Source organism: Meriones unguiculatus, chromosome 6 (genome assembly GCF_030254825.1).
Source record: "Meriones unguiculatus strain TT.TT164.6M chromosome 6, Bangor_MerUng_6.1, whole genome shotgun sequence".
Lineage (NCBI taxonomy): Eukaryota > Metazoa > Chordata > Mammalia > Rodentia > Muridae > Meriones > Meriones unguiculatus.
Window position 1 is genome coordinate 29875603 of NC_083354.1, and position 12122 is coordinate 29887724.

The following is a 12122-nucleotide window of genomic DNA, read 5'->3' on the forward strand; positions in this document are numbered from 1 at the left end:
GGCCATATGGTGACTAAGGACTACTCCACACAGGCACTCGCTGTCATTGGGCTCCTGGTAGCCTCCTCTACCATGTGCATCCCTCTGGTAGCCCTGGGGACTTTTGTCACACGCCACTTCAAGAGCAGAGAGAAGTTTCCTGTGGCCTGAGAACTATCATCACTTGCTGTTTCACAGCTAGTTTCTGTATGTTAACAATGGAAGTTCTGCAGCTGCTTCTTAAAGCCAGTATTTTCTGCTTCCTGAATCTGCAAAGAAAATTTAATTCTCTATATCAGAGACTGACAGAAACCTAACTCTGACCATAAATACTTTAGGATTTTTACTTTTTTGTTTTTTGAGATAAGGTCTATGTAACACTGGTTGTTCTGAAACTCACTCTGTAGACCAGACTGGCCTCACCTCACAGATCCACCTGCTCCCCAACTGCTGGGATTGAAGGCACCTGCTAGCAGCTTTTACTCTTTATCTTCCATTATACTTTTGTTGCAAAAATGTGTACCCTTTTGTATTATATATTCAGCTCATAGTAGATAAAATTTTTGACCCTTAGCTTTCATTCTTTACATACCATTACAATAATGTTAATGTTGGATTACAAATTTACCTGTAACACTGCTTTCTTGTTGAGGTGAAGTCTTGGTATATGTGGACCCCAGGTTGGTCTGGAACTATGTATCCTAGGTTAGGCTAGAATCTATGACCCTCCTGCCACAGCCTCCCCATACTGGCACAATAGGTCATGTGCCGCCAGGCATACACTTTTTTATAACAATAATCATCCTTTTGTTTTTAACTCATTCCTTTGCAGAGTGGGTGGGCGAGAAGGGAGTAGCCATTGCAAACATATAGCCCTTTTACTTCACTCCCTCTAGTGGCTTGGATTACAAACATGGACCACCATACCTTAACTTTCAGTATTTTTTTGTTTGATTTTAGTTCTTTTTGTTTTCCCAAAACAGGGTTTCCCTATGTAGCCTTGCCTGTCCTGGACTCACTTTATAGACCAGGCTGGCCTTGAACTCAGAAAGATCCACTCACCTCTGCCTCCCTGAGTGCTGGGATTACAGGTGTGTGCCACCGTGCCTGGCTAACTTTCAGTATTTCTTAAAGGCTGTTTTAATGATGACCAATTTCCTGTTTTTTCTTGTCTGGGAAAGTGTTTTGTTTCATCACCGAAGTGTAACTTTACTGGTGGTATTCTTGACTGGCAGGTTTCTTTCTTTTAGTAGTTTTAATGTACTGATAAATTTTTTATAGTCTAATGGATATTCTCTTATATGTGACTTGACTCTTGCTTCTTTGTGGCAGAGAAGGGGGAAATAATGAGCAGAATCAACTATCCTCAAAATTGAGCTTTAAAGCTAGTATCCACTGAAGGAAAGAAGTCTGAAGATGACTCCTGAGGCTGGCACAAGAAGGAAGATACTTTGTGAGGTATTTATAGATCAAATGATACAAAACAGAAGTAAAAGATGAAAATCTAGAGTGTTGTATGCAACACAATGAAAATGTATTGAGATTTTTTTTTTACTAAATCTGATTTTACTGTTACTAAAAACTGTGAGACAGTACATTTGTGTGCTCTAGTCTACTACACATTAACTGCATACCCCAACTATGTTGTGAACCTCAAGTACAGTATATTTTATTGAAAACTAGGTGTGAGGAAGATGAAACCCTTGGAAACATATACATCTCTCACCAGGACTTTCCTTCCTGTGCCAGCCCTGAGGGTCATCTGAAACTTTCTTTCCATCAATGGACACTGGCTTTCAAGCTCAGTTTTGAAGATAATAATTGATTCTGTAAGTCTTAGAAGACTGGCACTTTGTAGCCTTCAATTTCACTGTACTTCTTAGGAGACCAAGTCTGTGCAATCTGCTGCTTGCCAACAGGATACCCACATGTTACAGGGTGACTGCTTTTGGATCAGTTTAAGTTTTTAGTATATGAGGTGATATATGAAAATGTCAGGAGGAAATTAAACTTTGTTCCTTGTCATACCTGGGATTCGTCACGCACATGCAGTGATGGATGTGCACAAGTTCAACTTGTGACCGAGAACTGAACAGATTACAGCTGCAAGGCCAAAGTACTCATACTACCCTAGCCTTGCCCAGAATGAATTCCACAGAAAAATCTGTGATGTTTGATGACTTGAGATTAAAATGCTTGGATATACCCGCTCTAGGAGTCACTTTTCAAACCTCTCTCAAAGTCCTATCGTTTACACAACACTGTGTTTAAACCACTGTTTCTGACAGTTCTTATCACTGATCCCTGGGTTTAAAATAAAATAATGTGTAAGAAAGCTCATATTAGGGCCAGAGAGGTGGCTCAGAGGTTAAGAGCATTCCCAGCAACTATATGGTGGCTCACGACCATCTATAATAAGATCGAGTGTCGCCTTCTGGAGTGCAGGTGTACATGCAGACAGAGTACTGTATATATAATAAACCTTTAAAATAAAAAATTTTAAAAAGAAAGCTCATATTAAGCCAGCACACTTAGAAAAAGTACATTCTAAAAAGGGTTTTGCTGAACAGACTGAGGAGGTTGGAGGACTCAGGGCATATGAGAGGCCCAAGAAGGGCTCTCAGCAATGACAACACACAGGGACAAAAGAAAAGACCTTAAATACAGAGGAAAACCTGGCCTTCAAATCAGCACGGCAGGGCTCCAACATTCTCAGTAAGCAACTTGCTTAATGACATCCCACACTGCCCCAAGGGCAGGAGATCCCCCAGGCCTTAGTAACTTTTAGTTTGGTCATGTTATCAGCTTTAACCAATGAAATGTGAGCAAGAGGCTAGCATTTCTGTCAGGACCACTGAAGATGTCTGGTTAGAAGCTAGCTTTGTCACTGTGAGAGCCAATGTACAGCCAGGGAGCAGAGCCAAACCTGCAGGGTGCACAGGATGGAGGAGAAATAAACCTTTTAAATTAAAAAACAAAACAAAACAAAAAAAAAAAACCAAGCCACTGAGGTTTAAGGACCACCTGACATAACACTATAACCTAAAAGTGATCGCTGTCAAAAGCTGTCCTAGGAAGTAAGCACAAAAGGTGCTAGGAAAGCAATATGGTTATTCACTTTAACATATCATTCCCGTCCAGAACACAGAGAATTTCAAAATCTATAAGGAAACAAGTAAAAGACCATAATATACTCCAAACAAGGCCCACAGACAATTAAAACCACAACTATGAAAAGCTGTTCAATGCTTAGAGTGGCAGAATGAGATGCTAGTTCATACTGCACCAACAAAAAGTGTGACAGTATTCCAGGAACACATGCCCCGTCACACAAGCAATAGTTAAGAGACTGATTATGAACTCCAGAGAAAACCACTGAAGACTGAGTTCAAAGGATAGAGATACATAAGAACAATTTTTATAAAATTAAATACCACCACCAACAAAAAGGGGGTGGGGAACAGGCATGCTGGAATAGACTTATAATCCCAGCACTGAGGGGCAAAGGCAGGAGGACCCTGAGTCTGGAGACAATCTGGGTTACACAGTAAGACAGTGTGTAACTACAAAAGAAAAGAAGTTGGGAAGAGGGGCGAGCTCTGTACATGCGTGAGGGTCCCGGTGGGTATCAGCATCCATGAAAAAAGCCAGTGTGGCCGTGCATAAGGCGCGCATGAATGCTAGAGCCAGGCAGACGACTCGGTGATTAAGGGTACCTGCTAGTCATGCAAAGAACCAGGTAGTTCACAACTGTCAATAACTCCAGGTCATTGAACACACATTTGGACTCTAGAGGCACCAGACATGCACGTAGAGCACATACATACATGCAGGCAACACACAAAAATAAATCTTGGTGGGAAGGGGCAAGAACACTAGTGCTAATTTCAGTGAGAAGGCCATGGCAAGTCAAGGTCAGAAGCACATCTTTCCTTTTGAACTTACCTGCTATATGCTGCATGAGGTTGGTTTACCTCTGTCCTGGTTAAGTTCCACATCCTCCAAGAAGCTCCAATTCTAATATACTAGCCCTCTACCTCTCTACTGTTCTCTAATGACAACAGGAGATATGCTTCCTATACCTCCCAAAAGATCCCCATCTCCTGGTCCTGGTGCTTTTGTGTATCGTTCCCCTTGAATGAACTACAGCTACCGACTTTTGTGCAAAGGATACAGGCAAAGTAATGGGCAACACTTCCATCTTGATTGCAGACTTAAAACTGCTGGCTGTGATAAAACTGTCTGAAGAGAATGAATGGCTTTCGGTCTAGTCAGCAAGGTCAACCCAACAAGCATGGGAGGACCTGAATCTTGGCGACAGTGAAAGGGACCCTGCCTGCTTCCACTAGAATCTTAACTGTGGTCTCGAGGAATGCCCTGAATCAGAGAAACTGAGACAATAAAGACAAGCAAGCATGGGTTGCTTTAAGTGCTAAGTGTGAAAACAACATTACATTGATAGGTTATCTAACATGGTGAGGGCATTAAGAGCTGGTCTACCTTCTCTCACGGTGAGCGAACAATACATTCAAATCACCTATCACATTTTGCTGAAGTTACTTCACTAAAAACCCAGGGAAATGAATTAAGGAAATATGGAAATAAATCTTTAAAGCATTTACCCACACAAAATTAAATATGAAAACACTGTACATATGTACAAAGCATACATACATACGCAGATGCATAAACATATGTTCATTGTATGTTAAAGACCCCCAGAGAGAGATTACACAGTGCTTTATTATGTTTTACTTTTTAAAATGCTAATGAAAAGAACAACAGCTGCAGACAAACATTGGATAACAGGAAAAAAATGCTGAATTAAACCAGCCTATATCAAAGCAGATGCTGAGACTCATAACCAAATCTTTGGTAGAGTGCAGGGAATCATTCGATAAAAGGGGGAGTTAATATGACTGGGAGAGGACAGGAGCTCCACAAGGACAAAATATATCAGGGCACGGGGGTCCTCTATGAGACTGTTTCTCCAACCAAGGACCACATATGGATATAACCTAGAACCCCTGCTCGGATGTAGCCCATAGTAGCGTAGTATCCAAGTGGGGTTTCCCTAGTAAGGGGAACAGGAACTATTTCTGACATGAACTCAAGGACTGGCCCCTTTAACCCCCTCGGCCCCCGAGGGAGGAACAGCCTTGCTAGGCCACAGAGGAGGACATTGCAGCCAGTCTTCAAGATACCTGATAAGCCTTGCTAGGCCACAGAAGAGGACATTGCAGCCAGTCTTCAAGATACCTGATAAGATGGAAGGGGAGGAGGACCTCCCCTAGCAGTGGACTTGGAAAGGGACAGGGAGGAGATAAGGGAGGGATTGGAAGGGAATGAGGGAGGAGGCTATGGCTGGGATACAAAGTAAATAGCCTGTGATTAATATTAAAAAAATAAAAATTATAAAAACCAAAACAAACAAAAAACTAGCCTATATATTTTAAAGATGTGTTGACCTCAGAATGGAAACCAGGATATGTGTTATGTTGGGGAAGGGGTTTTGCCTTTGTTTCTACAGAAGAAAGACTATGGATACCATCTAAATTGATAAAGATTAGATTTGAACAACAGAGATCTCCAGAATAAAGAGGTGATATAGTTCATCAGATAGCTTGGTAATTCAGTTCAAACTAATGTATAAAGGCTTGAGTTTTCTTCTTATATAAAAAATACATATACTTCTGTTGTTTGGTATTTAAAAAATAAGAGATTTGAAGTATTGAGTAACAATTTGGAGCTAAGATAAAAAAAAAAATCTGAGCAGAGTGCTGGTAGCCCATGCCTTTAATCCTAGCAGAGACAGGCAGATCCCTACAACTTAGTTGCCTTCTAAATTCTAAGGTGAAGGTACATGCCTTTGATCCCAGCATTTGGGAGGCAGAGAAAGGGCTTCTCTGTGTGGAGCTTTGGCTGTCTTGGAATACCTCTGTAGACCAGGCTGGCCTCGAACTCAGAGATCCACCTGCCTCTGCCTCCCAGAGTGCTGGGATTACAGGCATGTGCCACCAGGTTGTGGGATTGAATCTCACATTGGGCACCAAATGTTGTTATAAACAATAATGAAAAATCCCAACTGTTTTATTTTACCAATTAAGATTCAGGAGCCAAATGCTGGGGTGAACTAACCTTCCTTCTCAGCTCAGGTCTGCATGGAAAAAACCCAAAGGCTCACTACAACTGACAGCCTAGGAAAAAAAAAAGCCAAAAAACCCTCAAGGCCAAAGGCTTGCTAGTTCAAAGCCTAAAAAGCCAGAGAGCTAAGGAGCTTTAGCTCAAGCTCTGTCTTTGGCTTAGGCTTTAGCACCTCAGCTCTCTGGCTTTTTTGGGCTTTGAACTAGCAAGGCTTTGGCCTTGGGTTTTGGTTTTGTTTGTTGTTTTTTGGCTTTTTCTTCCTGGGCTGTCAGTTGTACTGGTGAGCCTTTTTGGGTTTTTTTCCATCCAGATCTGAGCTGAGAAGGAAGGTTAGCTGGTTACCCTTCTCCACCTCTCTGAGATAGCAGGTTTTCACCACAGCATCTGGCTCCTGAGTTGTTATTGGTAAAATAGAACTGTTGGGATTTTCATCATTGTCTGTAACAGTGTGTGTCTTGGATGCCATTTTCAAGGAATTTCATCTCATTTCCCACAGAGGCAAGGGCTTCCTGCAGCAAGGTGTTTACTCAGTATTTCCCTCAAGCTCACTGATAATTTTCTGTTTTCTATGAAAACTTTTTTTTTTTTTTAAGACAGAATCTCATGTATCACAAGCTTACTATGTAATTGGGGATGACTCTGAGATGATTTTCCTGCTTTCCTCCCAAGTGCTGGGATTACAGGTGTGGGCCACCATATCAGGTTTATAGAGTTCTGGGGATCATGCCCAGGGTTCTGTCCATGTTAGGTAAGTATTCTACATCTGCAAATATTTTTCAGTACATACTGTTTTCCCATTTATCAGTTGCAATCTTACCTAAAGAAATGATATTTCCTCATCATTCTGCAACCTATATCACTTTGAAACAAATTATAATTTGGAAGTAGAGATACTTCATGAACATTAAACATCACTTAATATTATAATTACTAAATGTCCTAGCTCTACCTATAACAGATAAAGATAAAACATGTCTTAGGTGATTACTGGAAAACAGGTTGGAAGCTAATGGTTTTCTTGTTTACTTATAGTAACTAGTATTTCTATAATGAACAATTATTGCTTTAAGGTAAAAAAAAATGCCACCCATGATAAAAACACAGAAACAATACCAACAGTGGTTAGAAAAGAATATGCCATTTTATTTTTGCATATAGATGTACAGTAAATGAATTAAACAAAATTACTGCAGGGCTTTGAAACACTGATCACTCTCAACCTAACCCTCTGACATTAGTCCTTGCAAAGCAGCCATATTAGTGGTTCAGATTTGACGTTTGCTGTAGCTGTTGACATGAAGTGCTTACTGTGAAATGCCCAGTAGCTAATAATATATTACTGCAGACATGGGCTGGGCAATATTCCATCTTTGGAACAAATTATACCTATTTACATGTCAGAACAGGTGGTGCTATTTACTTACCCTATTGTGAATTTTAATGACTGATTAAGCTACACAAGATTTTCCCAGAGTTTCTAAAAGCAATAACTCTTATTGTGTATAAAAGGTAATGTTGAAAGAAAGTAATGTTGAAATAAAGGCGCTTTATAGAAATACTTAAGGACAACATAAGGTACTATAATTAGAAAAAAAAAACCAACTACCTATTTTCAAGCCAAACACCGACGTGCCTCAGCAGTGTTTAACCGATTGTTTTAAGGTAGTGCAATGACACTACCTTATATACTGTTGTAATAGCTAAACCTCATAATTACAATTTTAATATATAACCTGAATTACAATTACAACTATGCACAGCTTCTGAAGCGTAGTTTTCAGTCTGATTTATGCATAAATTAAAGTTGGTCCTTGATTTGGAGAACTATGGCTACCTGGAAGCACTAAATTTCAGACACTTATTGACAGAGTGATAAAGCATGCACAAAAAAGCAGTTGCTTCCCCCAAATGTGAATAGAATCTAGCATAAGACCCTCTCTGAGGCCTGCATGTCTCAATGAGTACCCAAAAGGAAAAAACAAACAAACAAAAAAACAGTCCTACAAGATATGGGAGGAAGAAACTGTCCAGTCTAGTGTATTTTCCATAATGGAGCAGTTCTTAAAAAGAGGCAACTTTGGACCTTTAGCAGAAGAGACAGACTTTACATTTCATTTGATTTCATTTATACCTTCTAAAAAAGATAAAATATATCTCAACTTTTCACGACATTTAAGCTGCTAGGGCACGACAGCAGCTCCAGCTGCTGAAGTCAAGGGCAGCTACTAGAAACTAAAACAACTTCAGATCCCACTGTCCTCTTCCTTCCTGTGAAACCACAACTATGGTAACTTTGAGACATTCTATAAACATAGTAGAATTAGCATATATTACACTTTTTAAGAAAAGTCCAAAGATACATGGAAAATATGCTAGCTAATAGTGACTGCTTTACAATGACAATAATGAAACAGCTAGAAAAATAAATTTGTCTTAAATAATGAAAGAAGTTAAATTTTTAAAATATATTACTTATCTGTGAACTTCTGATTAACTTGACAGTGGATAGACTTCTGATTTGTGAGCTGAATTTAAGTTACATTTCAATTACAGTATAGCTTCAAATTATAAATATAACCATCCCAACTGTAAAGAGATCATCAAGCAGTAATATCAGATTAATTCTAAGACATACCCAGCCCAGACCACAAGAGGTGCTTCTGGATAAAAGCCTGAAGATGACCTTGGGGTTGATGTGGAAAGCAGGTCAGTAAAGACTCCAGTTCTGCATCATGGAGTCTTCCAAGCCAAGCCGCTTTCCACAAACACAAATTCAGTCTATCTTTTCTTTCTGTACCAATCTAGGAGCGTCAACAAAATCTTTGCCGTTGTAAAGAATAATAAAAAATGTTCCGATGCTTGCAACTCCCCAGAAGAGGACATAAGCCAGTGTTTCTGTCCATGTGTCACCTGTTGATATTAAAAACAAGGATTATGCATCACTTATTGATACCATAGCTAATGGTCAGTTGTCTAGCATAACTTCACACTGAAGTTTACTAGCATGTCCACAGGAAAAATACAAATACCTCTTTAAGGGGTCTCAATTCTGCAAGGCTCAATAAACCATCAGCTGTGGGACCCTAAGAATTTGTTGCCTCCATTACAAGTTTCCAGCGATACTGACCCTAGTGACCAGAGGCCACACTGTGAGAACTGGACTACTCTCTTTCAAACTACCACACACATCATAATTATCATTGAGATTAAATGCTTTAGTAGCACACAAGAAACTACTACTAACAACTTAATCATAGTTCTATGACCAATGCATTAGTATCTAAATACCTATATAAAACAAACTTTACAGAATGTGTGTTTTAGTAAAGTTACACATTAAAGTTAACTGGACAGATCATAGCATATTGTAACAGCATTTAACACAACTCTGCTGGCTGAGTTTATGACGGTTAGCAGCACCCATGGAGCAAAAACCTATTTTGTTTTTCTCTTCAAAGAGCTAACCCTTGGCTCCCTTTTCTCCTTCATCTGCTGAACTCAACTGTAGAGAAACACATGGTGAGTCAAATGGCCAGTAAGATCATTCAAGGGATGGAAGCCAGACCACATCGGAGGTTGTAGTAGTTTATGTTCCTTCTCAAAATCCACAGCAAGGCTCTTTGATCACCTCCCCCTGATGGGGGAGCAGCCTTACCAGGCCACAGAGGAAGACAGGGCAGCCAGTCCTGCTGAGACTTGATAAGCTAGGGTCAGATGGAAGGGGAGGAGGACCTCCCCTAACAGTTGACTGGGGGAGGGGCATAGGGGAAGAAGAGGAAGGGTGGGATTGGGAGGGAACAAGGGAGAGGGCTACAGCTGGGATACAAAGTGAATAAACTGTAATTAACATAAGAAAATAAAAAAAAAAATAAAAACCAAGGCAAGGGCTGGAAATCAGCCATCCCTCTCCCTATGTGTTACCTGACAGGATACTATCCATAACATTCAGTATTTTTTTTACTCAAAATTATCCCTAAATCTTCAACATTATCAATTTTTAAAGCTACAAGTTTTAAAAGTTGTTGTGTAAAGAAGGCAAAGAATTGTTTGTTTGGGGATTTGTCTTGGTTTGGTTTCTATTATTGTGATAAATATCATATCCAAAAGTAACGTGGGAGAGGAAAGGCTTTACTTGGCCTACACTCTACAGTCCATCACTTAAGGAAGACAGGACAAAAACTCAAGGCAGGACTGAAGGAGAGACCATGGAGAAGTGCCATGAGCAGCTCTCCATGGCTTGCTCAGTTTGCATCATTACATAACCAGGACCACGTGCACAGGGGTGGCACAGCCCACAGTGCTAGTCCATCATCTCACATCAATCATTCATCCGTAATTGCCTTACAAACTGGCCAACAGGCCAATCTTAGTGAAGGCATTTTCTCAAGAGACATTCCCTCTTCCCAGATGATTTTAGCTTAAGTTGCAGGGAAAAAACTTAACCAGGACGGCAAGCATTCTCAGCAAGTTCTGTGTCACATGCTTCTTCCAGACCAAGAAAGGAGCTTCCTATAAGCTATCGGGCACCTCTGAGAGGAACCCTCGATTCACTCGGTCTGTGATCTTGGGATTCCTTGCGTCATCCCTGCAAAAGATCTTTAACTAATGGTGAGCACACATACATACACATACAAAAACAATAACCACCGCCCATCTAATAGGGAGTGGCTCCCAGGAGACGAGCACCCACTTCGCAGTGTTTTTAAGACATAAGTTGGAGAATCCGGAAAGTGACTGAAACCAGCTGTTGGCCTCTGAGCAACAAAATATGCTGACTGGGTTTGTCCCCTTTCCTTCCTTCCTTAAAACATGACACAGACTCACAATCATACCACAAGCAATTCCTATGCATTTCCTGTTTTTACTGTAGGTAAGAATGGATTTTGCATTTTTAGAAGGTCAAAGAATGTACTACAGAGACTACCTGAAATAAAGACCAAACTTTCTACTATCTGGCTCTTTAAAGAAGTTTGCTAACTAGGATGGCAAGCTACTATGGCTTTTTCCCTCTACTCAACATTTTATTATTTTATCATACTGTATGGTTGGTGATTGTTTACAGTGCTAAACTCTGATGAGGCATGACTAGGCATTGACTAGGATGGTGGTGGTGGTGGGATACCAATCCCTAATTCAGAAAACATCTGAGGGCTTACTATAGCCCACACATAGCAGACAAAACAATAAACAAAATAGTCTCTGCCTCAAAAATATCATGACTGGGTGGTAAAGACATGTGAGAAAGTCATTCTGTGCAGATAAATACCAGGTGCAGCAGGAAAGTATTGTACCTCTAAACAATAAACTTCTGCACATTCATGACTTCAATGAGGGACATGCTAGAAGAAAAGTACAGAGAGTGCTGTGGAAAGCCAGGCTGCTATAAAAAGGGACAAAAGGGCATGGGAGGTGAGGGAGGAGCCCCTGCAAGGTGCTACCAAGATGGTGGTCTACACAGACGTTTCAGGATAGCCAAGGCTAAACGGAGAGATCCTGTCTCAAGAAACAAAATAAACAGCAAAATATTATAAATGGGGACCAGCAAAATAGCTCCGTGGGTAAAAGCATTTGTCACACAGGCATGGTAATCTCAATGTGATCCCTAGAACCCACAGAGCAAGGAGAGACCCAATGTCACAAAGTTGTTCTCTAATCTCTGCATATGGCCCACCACACACACTGCCTTACAAAAGCGACATGCTCATATACACACATAATAATTAAAAGGGTTAGCTTATTTCTAGAAGGTAGAATGACAATTTTTTTTTCATTTCTGCCTAATTATTTTCTCTATTATGTGTTATTTTGGCAACAAGAAAAAACATTATTAAAGCCTTAAGTTAAAAAAACAGGGCAAGCCAGGTGGTTTAGTGGGTAAAGGTACTAGTTTTGTAAGCCTGGCAACCTAAGTTTGATCCCTGGATATAAAAGCGGAAGGAGAGCTAATTCCACAACATTATCCTCTGACTTCTACATGTGATAATAGCAATTAAAGAAGA

General features: G+C 40.3%; 2 protein-coding genes across 6 annotated transcripts in view; one reads left to right on the forward strand and one right to left on the reverse strand.

Annotated features, from left to right (window-relative positions):
• Nucleotides 1–2189, forward strand: part of LOC110554131 (sodium- and chloride-dependent transporter XTRP3B) — a 35934-nt gene extending 33745 nt beyond the window's left edge. For 3 of the 4 annotated variants that reach the window (XM_060384990.1, XM_060384988.1, XM_060384991.1), the window contains one exon: nucleotides 1–2189. In XM_060384990.1, the coding sequence (XP_060240973.1) occupies nucleotides 1–150 (150 nt within the window). In that variant the 3' untranslated portion in view covers nucleotides 151–2189. The other variant, XM_060384989.1, reaches the window with a different exon arrangement.
• A 5056-nt stretch (nucleotides 2190–7245) lies between these two features.
• Nucleotides 7246–12122, reverse strand: part of Sacm1l (SAC1 like phosphatidylinositide phosphatase) — a 50741-nt gene continuing 45864 nt past the window's right edge. For both annotated transcript variants that reach the window (XM_060384992.1, XM_060384993.1), the window contains exon 20: nucleotides 7246–9033. In XM_060384992.1, coding sequence (XP_060240975.1) covers nucleotides 8897–9033 — 137 coding nt within the window. In that variant the 3' untranslated portion in view covers nucleotides 7246–8896. The remainder of the gene's footprint in view (nucleotides 9034–12122) is intronic.